Genomic DNA, 16,845 nt, shown 5'->3' on the forward strand with positions numbered 1-16,845 from the left:
TTAAAGATGTTCAGATTCAGTGTCCTTGGTATCACTGTGGGTTGACCTGAGTAGTGAGCAATAAACTTGTGTATTATAATTCTGGCTTGAAGATATGTGCTTGGAAAGTGAAACCGACAGTCAGTGTTTTGTGTCTGTCTCTAAGCAGGCCAAGAGCCTATATAAAATGACAGGTGAATTTTTAGGAAAAGAAACCCATAATGGTTTCCTATTTAGTAGGTGACAGTATGTCCCAAGATAACACAAGCTTAAGGGGCTGGAACAAGCATGGTTATTAAAGGCTAGCAGCTTCTCAGTTCATACAAATTAAATTTTTTCATATGCTGGAAAACTAGTAATATAGGGTAGAGTACTGAAATAAATTAGCATATTAAGTGAATTTATACACTCAGGTATGCGTGCACTTTGAATGTAAGGAAGAAATTATATTACTTGTTCAAAGAAAAAGGCAATTTTTAAATTCTGCATTTGATCTCCCTGTTGAAAAGGGCCTATATGATAGGTTACATCAGTTTGATGATTATCCAAAAAAGTGGTTATTATATTGATGGGAATCTTTTCATCTTCTCTCTCTTTTTTCAGAATTACTGATTTGAGGAACATAAAAAGAAGATTGTATTTATCTACAGTCCATAAGGAATTGTCTTCAACCCCTCTTCATGCAAAAATCCCACTCTTCATGATCAAGCGCAAAATTGTAAGTGTCACATGAATATTGCTTAAAATATTAAATTTATTTCAGTAAATATTAATTCTGGGCCTGCTCTCTATATGAAGCATTTGTTAGGTTACATGAGTGTATTAAAAATGAATACACATTAAAAAGTGTATTCTCTTCCCTCCAGTGAAAGAGCTTCAAATTTATGAGGTGGAAAAATATAATTGTTTGAATATCTAGAGTATCACCAAAACTGTGATAAGAAGCACAGTAGAGAGAGAATGTGCTATTGGTACAGTGAAAGGGATGGAAATTGATCTGACTGCAGGATAAGAAAAGGTTTCACAGATGCGCACAATTGCACTCATCTCACACAGTAGTAAAGTAATGCTCAAAATTCTCCAAGCCAGGCTTCAGCAATACGTGAACCGTGAACTTCCAGACGTTCAAGCTGATTTTAGAAAAGACAGAGAAACCAGAGATCAAATTGCCAACATCCACTGGATCATCAAAAAAGCAAGAGAGTTTCAGAAAAACATCTAGTTCTGCTTTACTGACTATGCCAAAGCCTTTGACTGTGTGGATCACAATAAACTGTGGAAAATTCTGAAAGAGATGGGAATACCAGACCACCTGACGTGCCTCTTGAGAAACCTGTATGCAGGTCAGGAAGCAACAGTTAGAACTGGACATGGAACAACAGACTGGTTCCAAAGAGGAAAAGGAGTACGTCAAGGCTGTATATTGTCACCCTGCTTATTTAACTTCTATGCAGAGTACATCATGAGAAACGCTGGGCTGGAAGAAGCACAAGCTGGAATTAAGATTGCCAGGAAAAATATCAATAACCTCAGATATGCAGATGACACCACCCTTATGGCAGAAAGTGAAGAAGAACTAGAGAACCTCTTGATGAAAGTGAAAGAGGAGAGTGAGAAAGTTGGCTTAAAGCTCACCATTCAGAAAACGAAAATCATGGCATCTGGTCCCATCACTTCATGGGGAATAGATGGGGAAACAGTGTCTGACTTTATTTTTCTGGGCTCCAAAATCCCTGCAGATGGTGATTGCAGCCATGAAATTAAAAGACACTTACTCCTTGGAAGGAAAGTTATGACGAACCTAGATAGCATATTAAAAAGCAGAGACATTACTTTGTCAACAAAGGTCCTTCTAGTCAAGGCTATGGCTTTTCCAGTTAGTCATGTGTAGATGTGAAAGTTGGACCATAAAGAAAGCTGAGCACTGAAGAATTGATGCTTTTGAACTGTAGTGTTGGAGAAGACTCTTGCGAGTCCCTTGGACTGCAAGGAGATCCAACCAGTCCATCCTAAAGGAGATCAGTCCTGGGTGTTCATTGGAAGGACTGATGTTGAAGCTGAAATTCAGATACTTTGGCCACCTAATGCGAAGAGCTGACTCATTTGAAAAGACCCTGATGCTGGGAAAGATTGAGGGCAGGAGGAGAAGGGGATTACAGAGAATGAGATGGTTGGATGGCATCACCGGCTTGATGGACATGATGTTTGGGTAAACTCCAGGATTTGATGATGAACAAAGAGGCCTGGTGTGCTGCAGTTCATAGGGTCGCAAAGAGTCGGACATGACTGAGTGAACTGAACTGAACATGAAGGAGATTGTTCTTTTCATGGACTTTAAAGAACTGTATTAGTAGAATCTCAACAGGTAAAGACGCAAAACTGAGCATTTCTAGTCCTAGTCCTTATTAATGCCCTAGTCCTTATTAATCCCAGTCTAGAGTACTGCATATGATATCCTCGTCTGTACTTTTTAGTCCCCTCAAGCCATTCCAAATGTCACTACCAGATTAATCTTCCCAAGCACAGAATTGACTGTATGTTCCTCTTCAAACCAAGCTTAATAGCTTCCTTTTCTCTAAAGTGGCTCCCAAAGAGTGGAATATGCATTGCATGTGAAATGGAAAGTTGTGCGTATTTGGAGAAGAGAGAATGATGCATCATTGTTGCCAGATTTCTTAAAGTAGCCTTAAGGAAACCTCAGTTCTATAATCCAATAGCTTGGTACAGGTTGGGAGATTTGTGTAACCTCTGACACCCCAAGCAGCATAATGTATAAGTACGTAAGCAGTAGGTTACAGGCTAATAAATTTTGGCCTGATATGACTGACTAGTCTTTTTCAAATGTCAGTCATTTCAGCACTACTCTCATGACTACCATGTTTGGATACTAACTGTTCCAGTGTAAATAATACTTTCCTTTTAAACCAACTCAACTTTATTTTTTTACTTAAATTTTTTTTAAGTTATATCACACTTATGAATGGAAAACCAGTATAACTTTACAGAAATAAAAATTAACCATAACAGTAAACATACTGAAAACAAACGGTATTTGAGAGTCTAGTTAAGTACTATTTCCTGTTAAGGGTTCTGTCCTGAGGCCTACTCTTAAATTAACAGGAACTTATCAAGAGTTAGATACATGTAGAAACATTTTCTTGGGCATAATTAGGATTGAAACAAACCTGATAGAGGGAAATTGGTATTCTGTGATCCATAGCCATTTAATGCCATGCCCATGAACAGTCTTAAACCATTTCACATGCAATGCATATTCCACTCTTTGGGAGCCACTTTAGAGAGAAAAGGAAGCTATTAAGCCTGGTTTGAAAAAGAACATACAGTCAATTCTGTGCTTGGGAAGATTAATCTGGTAGTGACATTTGGAATGGCTTGAGGGGACTAAAAAGTACAGACGAGGATATCATATGCAGTACTCTAGATTGGGATTAATAAGGACTAGGGTAGTAGCAGTAGAGGAGTGGATGTGAAATAACATCAGAAGCTTATGGTCCAATGAACTAAGACATATTTAAACAGAGCGGTTCTATATCATGTAGTACATGCTGTGTGAGCAGAACCCACAGTGACTGTGGAGCACCAGTGGAATGATCAGAGAAGGGCTCCTAAAGAAGAAGATGCCTGAGCTGGGCCCTGAAAGATAAGAAGGCATTAACCAGGTTGAGTGGGGGTGGTATTCCTAGAAGAGAAATAGTAGCAGTAAGAGCTGCATGAGATGCACAGATAAGTCCAATAATTCAGTGTTGCTGAAGAGAGACCAGTAGGAAAGTAGTAAGGCTGGAGAGGAAAACCGGGCAACCTCCTGGTAGGCTTTGAGTTTACAGCCACAGATCCTGAATTTTTATTCTCTAGGTGATAGGGAGCTACTGAAGAGCTTGCAGGAGGAGTGCCTGGTCAGATTTACATTTTAGATGGAAGATCACTTTGGAGGATGGGTGGGAAGGATGAGACTGGAAATCAGCAGGACCAGTTAGAAAGTCAATGTAATTGTAGCAAGAAGGTGAGCTCCATGAGAGCAGGGTTTGTTCATTTTGTCAGTCTTGTATCCCCAGTGCCTATAGCAGGACCTGACTCCTCCTAGACACTTGGAGATTCAGATGGTAAAGAATCTGCCTGCAGTGCAGGAGACCCAGGTTCAATCCCTGAGTTAGGAAGATCCCCTGGAGAAGGGACTAGGGACCTATTCCAGGAATAGCAATCTGGAGAATTCCATGGACAGAGGAGCCTAATAATGATAGCTTAATGTGAATGATGTCGAGTTCGTGATCTCCAAAGAAGATTTATCTTCAGGACCAAAGACCAGGTTTGATCACTCAAGAGCTTTTGTGTAGCGAAGTTTTATTAAAGTATATAAAGGGACAGAGGAGGCTTCTGACATAGACATCAGAAAGGGGACGGAGAGTGCTCCCCTCACTAGTCTTAGCAAGGGAGCTATATACTTTTTCAAGTGGTTATTACAGTAAGTCAAAAGAATGTCTAAAGGTTGTAAAGGTCTTACCAGACCCAATCCCAGAATATACATTTTAAGCTGGGCATACACACCGAGGAAACCAGAATTGAAAGAGACACATGTACCCCAATGTTCATCGCAGCACTGTTTATAATAGCCAGGACATGGAAACAACCTAGATGTCCATCAGCAGATGAATGGATAAGAAAGCTGTGGTACATATACACAATGGAGTATTACTCAGCCGTTAAAAAGAATTCATTTGAATCAGTTCTGATGAGATGGATGAAACTGGAGCCGATTATACAGAGTGAAGTAAGCCAGAAAGTAAAACACCAATACAGTATACTAACACATATATATGGAATTTAGAAAGATGGCAATGACGACCCTGTATGCAAGACAGGAAAAAAGACACAGCTGTGTATAACGGACTTTTGGACTCAGAGGGAGAGGGAGAGGGTGGGATGATTTTGGAGAATGGCATTCTATCATGTATACCATCAAGTAAGAATCGAATCGCCAGTCTATGTCTGACGCAGGATACAGCATGCTTGGGGTTGCTGCATGGGGATGACCCACAGAGATGTTATGGGGAGGGAGGTGGGAGGGGGGTTCATGTTTGGGAACACATGTAAGAATTAAAGATTTTAAAATTAAAATAAAATAAAATAAAAATAAGATAACAGGATTAGTCAGAAGGTTCTTAAGAAGGAGAAAGATGTCCTCAAGCATGACACATTGTTGTTATATAATCATTGGTACAGAGTTTAAGGGAAAACATATCCTTGAGCAAGATGAGTTGTTTTGTTGTGCAATCATCAGCTCTGAGCTTAAAGAAAAAAACATCTGTCCTTTTCTTCTCCTTAAGAACTCCAGACCCCTCTACCCACCTTGAGAGCCCCAGACCCCTGTCTCCTCCTCAGGGACCCCAGACTTCTTATCAACCTACTTAGGAATTCACTCTCCCAGTAGGCTACAGTCCATGAAGCCACAAAGAATTGGACATAACTGAGTAAGGAAGACACACACAGAGACAGTCAATAATTCTAAAAATGGATGAATGAGTAGATGAATGATCTAGGTAAAAGAAATGAAGTCCTGAAGTTGGAAAATAGAAATCAGAGTGTAGATGAGGAAGCAGAATTGAAAAATAACTATAGGTAATAGTTTTAATTGAAAATTAATTAAAAATGAAGAAGGAAAAGTCAAGGATGACACTGAGTTGGCTTCCTAGTTTGGTTGACTGGCGACAGAATCAATACATAGAAATCAAGGAGAAAGAAGGTTAAAAAGGAAACATGGAAATGTTGGTAAAGGACTCTGAAACATTCAGATTGAGAATTTGGGGTGATTTTGGGGCCTCTTGATGAAAGTGAAAGAGGAGAGTGAAAAAGTTGGCTTTAAACTCATTCAGAAAACTAAGATCATGGCATCAAGTCACATCACTTTATGGCAAATAGAAGGGGAAACAGTGAGAGACTTTATTTTTGGGGGCTCCAAAATCACTGCACATGGTGATTGCAGCCATGAAATTAAAAGACGCTTAACTCCTTGGAAGAAAAGCTATGACCAACCTGTAATGGGAAGCACACTGATTGAAACCTCCTGCCCTGGCCAGGCACCATAGTAACCATTTGCATGAGTTGTTTTATGACAGGAGATCCTGATAAGGAATATGGAACTAATAAGCCACCACCAGCCAGAAGAGTTCAGTAAAGGTCGAAAGGAGACACCAGTTGTCCGTCCACTTCTCAGAATCCCTCTCGCTAGCATCCATCTTGGCTGAGCATGTGTGTGCCACCAGGAAAGACTCTGAATTAGAATGATTGGCCAAAGACCACCCAGAAACTAATCCCATCACCATAAAACCCAAGACTTCGAGTCACGCGGCAGAGCAGTTCTCCTGAGTTCCCTTACCCTACTGCTCTCCACCCAGGTGCCCTTTCCCAGTAAAATCTCTTGCTTTGTCAGCACATGTGTCTCCTCAGACAATTCATTTCCAAGTGTTAGACAGGAGCCCAGTTTCGGGCCCTGGAAGTGGTCCGCCTTCCTGCAACAACCCTAGACAGCATGTTGAAAACCAGAGACATTACTTTGCTGACAAAGGTCCATCTAATCAAAGCTATGATTTTTCCAGTAGTCATGTATGGATGTGAGAGTTGTACTATAAAGAAAGCTGAGCACCAAAGAATTGATACTTTTGAACTGTGGTGTTGGAGAAGACTCTTGAGAGTCCCTTGGACTGCAAGGAAATCCAACCAGTCCATCCTGAAGGAAATCAGTCCTGAATATTCATTAGAAGGGCTTCCCTGGTGGCTCAGATGATAAAAGCATCTGCCTACGATGCGGGAGACCCGGGTTCAATCCCTGGCTCTGGAAGATCTGGAGAAGGAAATGGCAACCCACTCCAGTATTCTTGCCTGGAAGATCCCATGGATGGAGGAGTGTGGTAGGCTACAGTCCATAGGGTCGCAGAGAGTCGGACACAACTGAACAACTTCACTTTCATTCATTGGAAAGACTGATGCTGAAGCTGAAACTCCAATACTTTGGCCACCTGATGTGAAGAACTGACTCATTGGAAAAGACCCTGATGCTGGGAAAGATTGAAGGTGGGAGGAGAAGAGGACGACAAAGGATGAGATGGTTCCATGACATCACCAAGTTGACGGACGTGAGTTTGAGTAACCTCCGGGAGTTGGTGATGAACAAGGAAGCCTGGCGTGCTGCAGTCCATGGGGTCACATAGAGTCGGACATGATTAAGTGACTGAACTGAACTGAACTCAGCATACAAGTGGCACCTAAAATCATGAGAATGGATGAAATTGCCTGCAAAGAGAGTAGAGAATGGCAGCAGCAACAATAAAAGAGGCTAGAGGAGGAAATGCAAGGACTTGCCCAGGAAAAGGGATGGGCAAAGGAAGAAGAATGCATGAAGGAGGCAGGGCCACAATAAGAAAGTGATGTGAAGCATGAAGCAGAGTAAAGTGTATCAAAACCAACAAAGTTTTGCTAAGAGAAAGTCAGTATGTGAAAATATTTGGAAATGTGGCTATCAAGAGGCCATAAATAACTTCATTAACAAGTTTTGATGTATGAATCAGTGCAGTGCGCTGAGCAAATGGAAGGTGGAGACATGGGAGCATCCTGACCATTGTTTTTAGTAGGCAGATCCACTGGGCTTGATGCTAAAGTGGATATAAATAGGGAAGGGGGAGGAATCAAAAATAACTAAGGTTTTGAGTCTGAGAAATCTTGGAGACTGAACCCAGTAACCCATAGAGCTGGACTGTGGAATAAATTGATGGTTTCTGTTTATAGAATTATTTTAATTCATTGTATGTTAAACATTCACAAATGCAAAAGATTAAATGCAAATACTTCAGTTATTAAGGTTAAATTATTTAAGACATTAAGGAAGTGCTTAATGCTTAAGACATTAAGGAAAGCTCCTCCGTCCATGGTATTCTCCAGGTAAGAATACTGGAGTGGGTTGCCATTTCCTTCTCCAGGGGATCTTCCCGACCTAGGGATCGAACCCAGGTCTCCCACATTGCAGGCAGACACTTTAACCTCTGCACTACCAGGGAAGCCCTAGGAAATGCTTTAGTGCCTTACAAATGAAATTATATCCGTTGTCTTATATTTGGGTATGATTTCCTTATTCATCTAAGATTGTTTAGAGTTCAGTGTTAGGTAGTTTCCAAGAGTTAAATCATATGTAAGACCCATACATTATTCTGTGTGTGATTAATAAATCAGGATTGTCATTACCTCGCTTTTGTGACGTCAGTCACCCTTGTCAATTAACTAACTGAAGTTTTTGAATATGGTTTTGAAATCTGAAGCAATCATTCTGTACATGATTATAATCTACACACATAGGCCAAACTTTAGATAAGGATTTTATCTCCTGTTTGCTCTTTAGGTGCTACATCTTCCAGGAAGCCCTCCATGGTTTCCCCTCTGTTGACTAGACATTTTTAGGTACAGTTATCATCATTACCATCCACAGATTCATAATTCTTACAACACTTGTTCACCCAGCACTTTAATTCTGTGTTTGCTTGTCTGTCTACCCCTTTAGACTGTCAGCATATCTCATCTGGCTTTTATCCCTAGTCCTTATGTGTGTAGAGCATACTAAGTGCTTAGTAACTGTTGAACAATCGAAGGTCCTAATATGCCTACTAACTTGGAACATAAAATAATGAGTTTATCATGGACAGATTGTATAAGCTTTGTGATGTGCTTACCTGGTCTATAAACATCCAGGAGTATTCAAGCAACTATTAAGAAACTCGATTCTAAAACTTTATCTCATTTTTCCTCATCACCACCCACCCCAACCCCATCCAGGAGATGCTACAGCAGTAGAGGGTGTTCCCTTTCCACTACTAACATAGTCTGTTCCAAATGAGTCCTTATTGAATCAAAACTGAGTCGTGTTTTAAGGGAAATTTCCACAGAGAGCAGTAAGGTGTCATAGAGCACTCCATTCATTCAAAATGCCATTACTAGGGTTCTCCCTGGCATTGGTGTTATATTGGCCCCAGTTCTCTGCTTTTTACCAAAGCACTTTTCACTTTTATCTGCTTTTAAAGAGCCATAGATATTTTGTTGATAAACTTCAAAATACAGTATTTTAAAAGCATTTCAGCTGACATTTTAAATCAGGCAATTTCACATAAAATTTCTGACCTCTTTTTTAAAAAATTGAGACGTTAACTGACTCTGCTTTCTTGAACATCAGGAAGTCAGAGCTGAGTGGCAACTGCAAGTTCTCCTATGAAGTTTAATCTTCTCCATTCTAAGAATGTGGGTACGATCAGAGCTTTTCTGTTTCACTCATTTAAGTGACCTACCTGGCCCCCCTCACCTATAGTTTGCAACCCCTAATTTTGAGGAGATTGCCAAATGGTCCAGTTTTCCTTGGTTCCTTAGCTAAAGCCTTCACATAACCAGAGACAGCAAATAGAGTTGATATTTTTATAGCCACACCAACATGAATATTTATTTAGAGGCTACATACTGTTCCAGTTACTGTAGAATGTTCACCCTAATAAAAAATTTTATTTTTCATGTTCTTCTTAATTATGATGGATTCATCTTAACATTTAGCTTATAACACTTTATACTTTTAATTTAGGTTTTCAATGACAAGAGCAGTTTTAAAAGTTAATAACCATCCTATTAAACAGTGGAGGTAGCCACTTAGTCAGGACTCACTGAAATCAATCTTACTTCCTCTTTAATATAATTTCAATTAGTTGGTGATAGTATCAGATGAACATCAATGTCTTGCCACCAAAGTATGTATTAATGTACAGTGAATTTAATTCTATTTGAATAGGAAGTCTGGGGATGAGATACTGCTGAAAATGAATCTTTCATTGGAGATATAACAAAGTAGTATGATAAATTACAACACCAAATTCTTTTAGTAATTTTTACCACTCAAACACCCACTGTTTGTCATTTAAATAGATAGAATTACTCTTTAGGAGTTGTATTTTCTTGTACCACAACTCTGATGGAATATGTTATAGATTTTATTATAAACTGGAAGTGTGGCTTATTGTTTTTAAAATTTTCCCTTAAAGATTATTTTTCCCATAGAGCCAATTATTCAGAATTTTTTTCATTCTCAACAGTATTTAATTTCATGAGTGTCAATGAATGAACAGAGAAAGGGGGAGACAGATTTTTTAGATGTATATTCAATATATAATTAGAGAATGGCTTCTCAATAAGATCATTTTAACCTAGAATCCAAAATAGTATTTATGGTACTTAAATTTGACAGTTTGTAAATGTTTTGATGTGTAAATCATATATTATCTATTTTTCACTCTATTCACCTGTCTAGTATGGTTGTTGAAGAGATTTGGGAAAAGAAGAGCACTTTCATAGTTTTCTCTGCTGACCCTGAATGGTTATGTGTAGTGGGAACAACTACACACAAAAATGTTTGTTCTGAGAAATGAATGATTACCTAGTATAAGGATCACTCTCTTTTCAAATCACATGAACAGGCAGATATTATTAAAGTGTGGGCCTCCAGAGCTAGATTGTAGGGGGTTTGACTCCTAGTTGTCACTTCCTGTCTTTGGGCCCCTGGGCAAGTCAGGTATCTCTCTGTGCTTCAATTTCCTCATAGGTTAGGTCATGGCAACTACAGAATCTGCTTTATAGAGTTGCTAGTATTAAATGAGTTATTACTTAGAACCGTGCCAAGCTCGTAGTAAGTGCTTTAGTTAATGTTCATACTTATTACCATTTTACTATTTTCTCTTGGCCTGAATCAATGTTTTATAATTTGTGACTCTGTTATCATAATAAAAGTCTAAACTTGCAGTTTGTTTCAGTGAAGAGATGTCTGTTGAGCCCCTTCTGTAGGCCAAGGTCTGTGACAAGTGAAAGGAATCCAAAGGTGAATGAAGCACAGTCTTTTCATCAAGGAGATTATAGTAGGCAGAGGAGGCAAACGTATAAACAGTTAATGATGATGGACTGTGTTAACACCAAACTTGTCTTCGGTGGGGAATGCTGGTAAAAGGAAATATCAGACTTGCCTAGCTAAGTTAGAGCTTGTTCTAAGTGGAGATACTGGAGCTAAATTGTGAATCCACACAAATGAAAGCATGGAGGTTCATGTCATGTGTGATCCCTTAACTGGGATATATAATGAGAATGTACAGACTCAAAATGCTGGAAAAGAATGGTGGATGAAATAAACCATGAAGGGCCTTAAAAGCCATATTAAAAAGTTTGTTTTTTAGTCCACTAAAGATTTCTTTTAAATGTTAACATGGAGAAGTTTCATGATGTCATCTGTGTTCTAGAAAATGAGTACATTGTCAGAATAAAAATAGCTGAAGGCAGAAAGACCAATTAAAAGTCTGTTCAAAGTCCAGGTGAGACATAATTAACCTGAAAATGAGTATAGTAGCAAGGAAGTAGAGGAGAAAGACATATAAAAGATACTTCAGGAGTTAAATCAGTGAGAAAAAAAAACAAAGGGAGAAAATGGCACTGAATTACTCTGGCACTTGGAATTGGCAAAGTAGTTGTGTTAACCAACAGGGTAAATGTCTTGTGAAACAAGACCCCGTTTCCCCCACAGTCAGTCTCTTCCATCAGGAAGCTTCCATAAGCCTTTTATCCTTATCCCTCAGAGGACAGACAGAATGAAAACCACAGTCACAGAAAACTAATCAGATCACATGGACCACAGTCTTGTCCAACTCAGGGAAACTATGAGCCATGCCGAGTAGGGCCACCCAAGATGAATAGGTCATGGTGGAGAGTTGTGACAAAACGTAGTCCTCTGGAGAAGGGAATGGCAAACCATTTCAGCATTCTTGCCTTGAGAACCCAATGAACAATATGAAAAGGCAAAAAGATGATGACACTGAAAGATGAATTCCCCAGATCGGTGGGTGCCAAATATGCTTCTGGAGAAGAGTGGAGAAATAACTCCAGAAAGAATGAAGAGACGGAATCAAAGCAAAAACAATGCCCAGTTGTGGATGTCACTGGCAATGGAAGTAAAGTCTGATGCTGTAAAGAACAGTATTGCATAGGAACCTGGAATGTTAGGTCCATGAATCAAGGCAAATTGGAAGTGGTCAAACAGGAGATGGCAAGAGTGACCATCAACATTTTAGGAATCAGCGAACTAAAATAGACTGGAATGGGTGGGTTTAACTCAGATGACCATTATATCTACTACTGTGGGCAAGAATCCCTTAGAAGAAATGAAGTAGCCTTCACAGTCAACAAAAGAGTCCGAAATGCAATTCTTGGGTGCAGTCTCAAAAATGACAGAATGATCTCTGTTCATTTCCAAAGCAAACCATTCAGTATCACAGTAATCCAAGTCTATGCCACAACCAGTAATGCTGAAGAAGCTGAAGTTGAATGGTTCTATGAAGACCTACAAGACTTTCTAGAACTAACACCCCCAAAAGATGTCCTTTTCATTATAGCTGACTCGAATGCAAAAGTAAGTCAAGACATACTGGAGTAACAGGCAAATATGGCCTTGGAGTACAAAACGAAGCAGGGCAAAGGCTAACAGAGTTTTGCCAAGAGAACACATTGGTCATAGCAAACACCCTCTTCCAACAATACAAGAGAAGACTACACATGGACATCACCAGATGGTCAACACCAAAATCAGGTTGATTATATTCTTTGTAGCCAAAGATGGAGAAGCTCTATACAGTCAGCAAAAACAAGACTAGGAGCTGACTGTGACTCAGATCATGAACTCCTTATTGTCAAATTCAGACTTAAATTGAAGAAAGTATGGAAAACCATTCAGGTATGACGTAAATCAAATCTCTTACAATTATACGGTGCAAGTGACAAACAGATTATATCAGATTCTGATCTGATAGACAGAGTGCCTGAAGAACTGTGGATGGAAGTTTGTGACATTGTACAGGAGGCAGTGATCAAGACCATCCCAAGAAAAAGCAATGCAAAAAGGAAAATGGTTTTCTGAGGAGGCCTTACAAACAGCTATGAAAAGAAGAGAAGCAAAAGGCAAAGGAGAAAAGGGAAAATGTACCATTTAAATGTAGAGTTCCAAAGAGTAGCAAGGAGAGATAAGAAAGCCTTCCTCAGGGATCAATGCAGAGAAATAGAGGGAAACAATAGAATGGGATAGACCAGAGATCTCTTCAAGAAAATTAGAGATACCAACGGAATATTTCATGCAAAGATGGGCACAGTAAAAGACAGAAATGGTATGGACCTAACAGAAGCAGAAGATATTAAGAAGAGGTGCCAACAATACACAGAAGAACTATACAAAAAAAGATCTTCATGACCCAGATAACCATGATAGTGTGATCACTCACCTAGAGCCAGACATCCTGGAATGCAAAATTAAGTGGGCCTTATGAAGCATCACTATGAACAAAGCTAGTGGAGGTGATGGAATTCCAGTTGAGCTATTTCAAATCCTGAAACATGATGCTCAACATGCCAGCAAATTTTGAAAACTCAGCAGTGGCCACAGGACTGGAAAAGGTCAGTTTTCTTTCCAATTCCAAAGAAAGGCAATGCCAAAGAATGCTCAAACTACCACACAATTGCTCTTATCTCACATGCTAGCAAAGTAATGCTCAAAATTCTCCAAGCCAGGCTTCAACAGTATGTGAACCGTGAACTTAAAGATTTTCAAGCTGGATTTAGAAAAGGCAGAGGAACCAGAGATCAAATTGCCAACACCTGTTGGATCATCAGAAAAGCACGAGAGTTCCAGAAAAACATCTACTTCTGCTTTATTAACTACGCCAAAGCCTTTGACTGTGTGGATCACAGCAGACTGTGGAAAATTCTTAAAGAGATGGTATTACCAGACCACCTGACCTGCCTCCTGAGAAATCTGTGTATAGGTCAAGAAGCAACAGTTAGAACCGGACGTGGAACATAAGGACATAAGGATAAGGGGAGCAAATCATGTAGAAGATAGAACAATCCTGAATAAGTACACACCTCATAACTGCTTGAAATTGCACGAAGCAAGAACTAACAGAACTGAAGAAAGATAAATGCTCAATTATAGATGAAGATTTCAACACTCTCCTCTCAGAAATTGACAGAAAATCAATAAACTTGAAAAATGCTATCAATCAACCTGACTTATATGACATTTCTAGAATGTTTACTCAAACAGGTGCAGAGTAACACTGTGTTCAAATGCACATTGAATTTCCACCAATATATATGATATATTAGGCTGTTTTATTCTCAGCAAAGTTAAAAAGACTGAAATTATACAAAGTATGTTCTGCGGTTATTAAAGTTAATAACAAAAAAGGTAATTGGAAATCCCCAAGTACTTGAAAATAAAGCAACATACTTCTAAATAACCTATAGGTAAGCAAAAATTACAGGGAATATTAGAAAATAATTTAACTGATATTTTACTAATTTTAACTAGTAGTTAAAGCATACCAAAATTTGTGAGATGCATTAGGGTATCTAAAGTATTAAGAAAGAAGTAATCAAGAGAGTAAGTCAGTAAAATGGAAAATGGACGGTGGAGAAAAAAATCAATAAAACCAGGTGTGGATTTTTAAAAACTATTTAGTAAGTGATAAACCTAGACTAATCAAGCGAAAGAAAGACCACACACACACAATGTTAGTATGAAGACGAGATGTAAAGGAAAAGGAAAATGAGGAAATATTATGAACAATTTTGAACTTCCCAGGTGGCTCCCTGGGTAAAAGAATCCTCCTGCAGTACAGGAGATGTAGGTTCAATTCCTGGGTTGGGAAGATCTCCTGAAGTAGGGCATGGCAACCCACTCCAGTATTCCTGCCTGGAGAATCCATTTAACACAGGAGCCTGGCAGGCTACTGTCCATAGGGTCACAAAGAATCAGACATGACTGAGGCGACTGAGCACACATGCATGTATGAACAATGTTACACTAATAAATTTGACGATTTAGATGAAGTAGGAAAATTTTTTCAAAGAAACAATTGCTAAAACTGATACTAAAAGAAATAGAAAATCTGAGTGGCCTTGTATCTATATTTAGGAATTGAATCTGAAATTTAAAACATTGCCACAAAGAAAATCCAGGTTCAGATAGATTTATAGGTAAGTCTCATCAAACATTTGAGGAAAAATAATGCTCTTAGATAATAAGGGAGAAAGAACATTTTCCAGTTCACTTAATAAAATAAGGCTGCTGCTGCTGCTGCTAAGTCACTTCAGTCATGTCTAACTCTGTGCGACCCCATAGATGGAAGCCCACCAGGCTCCCCCGTCCCTGGGATTCTCCAGGCAAGAACACTGGAGTGGGTTGCCATTTCCTTCTCCAGTGCGTGAAAGTGAAAAGTGAAAGTGAAGTTGTTCAGTCATGTCCGACTCTTCGCAACCCCATGGACTGCAGCCCACCAGGCTCCTCCGCCCATGGGATTTTCCAGGCAAGAGTACTGGAGTGGGTTGCCATTGCCTTCTCCTAGCATAATTCTTATACCAAAACCAGGAAATGTAATTCCCAAAAGAGAACTATAAATCATCATCACTCGTGAACATAGACATATGGATCCTTAACATCATGACCAAGTAGTGTTTATCCAAGAATTCAAGGTTAATCTTACAATTTGATAGTCAGTGTAATTTATCATGTTAACAGAATAAAGGGAAAAACTGTAAAATCATCTCAGTGAATGTCGAAAAATCAATTGATGAAAATTCATCAGCCATTATGATGGCTCACATCAAACTGTTACCAGAAGGAAACTTGTTCAGCTTGATCAAAGACCACTATTTAATGATGAAATATTGAGTATTTACTCCTCAGATAGGGAACAAGTCAAAGATATCCAATCTGACAACTTCTGATCAGCATTGTATTCAGAGTCCACCCAGCAAGTGCAAAAAGATAACAAAGAGAAATTTTACAGCATACAGATTGAAATATAAGTAAAAATTTCTGTCTTTGCAGAAAACGTAACCATCTTGTAGAAAATTCTAGGGAACCTACAAGAACCAAACAAAACCTTGTTAAAATAGGTGAGTTTAACAGGGTCCCAGAACACAATGTGAGTATACCAAAATCAATTTTATATTTCTATATAGATGTATTCATAGCAAGGAACAATTGAAAACTATAAATTTTAAAGATGTTTACAACAGTGTCAAAAATATTCAAGAGTAAGTTTAACAAAATATATGTTAGCCTTTTACATTGAAAACTATAAAACATTGCTTAGAGAAAATGAAGACCTAAATAAATGGGAGCACGTTGTTAATGAATGAGAAGACTGTATTTGTTAAGATGCCAATACTTTTTCAGTAAATCTGTAGATTCAGTCTGATCCCAATTACAGTCCCAGCAGGCTGCTTCTTTTTCTTTTTCTTTTTTTTTTCAGAATTTAATAAGCTACTTCTAAAATTTACATAGAAATTCATAGGTCCAAGAATAGCCAAAACCTTTTCAAAAAGTAAAATTTATAATTTATATCTCATGATTTCAAAACTTCATATAAGGTTATAGTAATCAAGATATTATGTACCTGGCATAGATACCAGTAAAAAGTTCCAAACACCCACACATGTATACATCAACCAAAGCATCAAAACAGTTCAATAGGCAGAGGTTTTTTTTTTTTGAGAGCTGGAAATTCTGAGTATATACAAGAAAGAAAAATGAACCTCAGCACATACTTCATACCATTTACAAAAATTTAATTTGAGGTGGATTATAGATCTAAATGTAAATACAAAAAGCTACTTTAAGATATTTCTTAGGGCCCAGAAAGCATTAACCATAATTAAGAAGTTAATTGACAAAATAGGCTTCAATGAAATTTAAAACTGTGCATCAAAAAGATATTAAGAAAATGAATAAGCAAG

At 38.6% G+C, this 16,845-nt stretch overlaps 1 protein-coding gene across 3 annotated transcripts in view; it reads left to right on the forward strand.

Annotated features, from left to right (window-relative positions):
- The window catches only part of CFAP20DC (CFAP20 domain containing), a 256,995-nt gene that overhangs the window by 90,974 nt on the left and 149,176 nt on the right, over window positions 1-16,845 (forward strand). For all 3 annotated transcript variants that reach the window (XM_068982422.1, XM_068982423.1, XM_068982424.1), the window contains exon 5: window positions 583-697. In XM_068982422.1, the coding sequence (XP_068838523.1) occupies window positions 583-697 (115 nt within the window). The remainder of the gene's footprint in view (window positions 1-582; window positions 698-16,845) is intronic.

This window comes from Capricornis sumatraensis, chromosome 10, assembly GCF_032405125.1.
Source record: "Capricornis sumatraensis isolate serow.1 chromosome 10, serow.2, whole genome shotgun sequence".
NCBI lineage: Eukaryota > Metazoa > Chordata > Mammalia > Artiodactyla > Bovidae > Capricornis > Capricornis sumatraensis.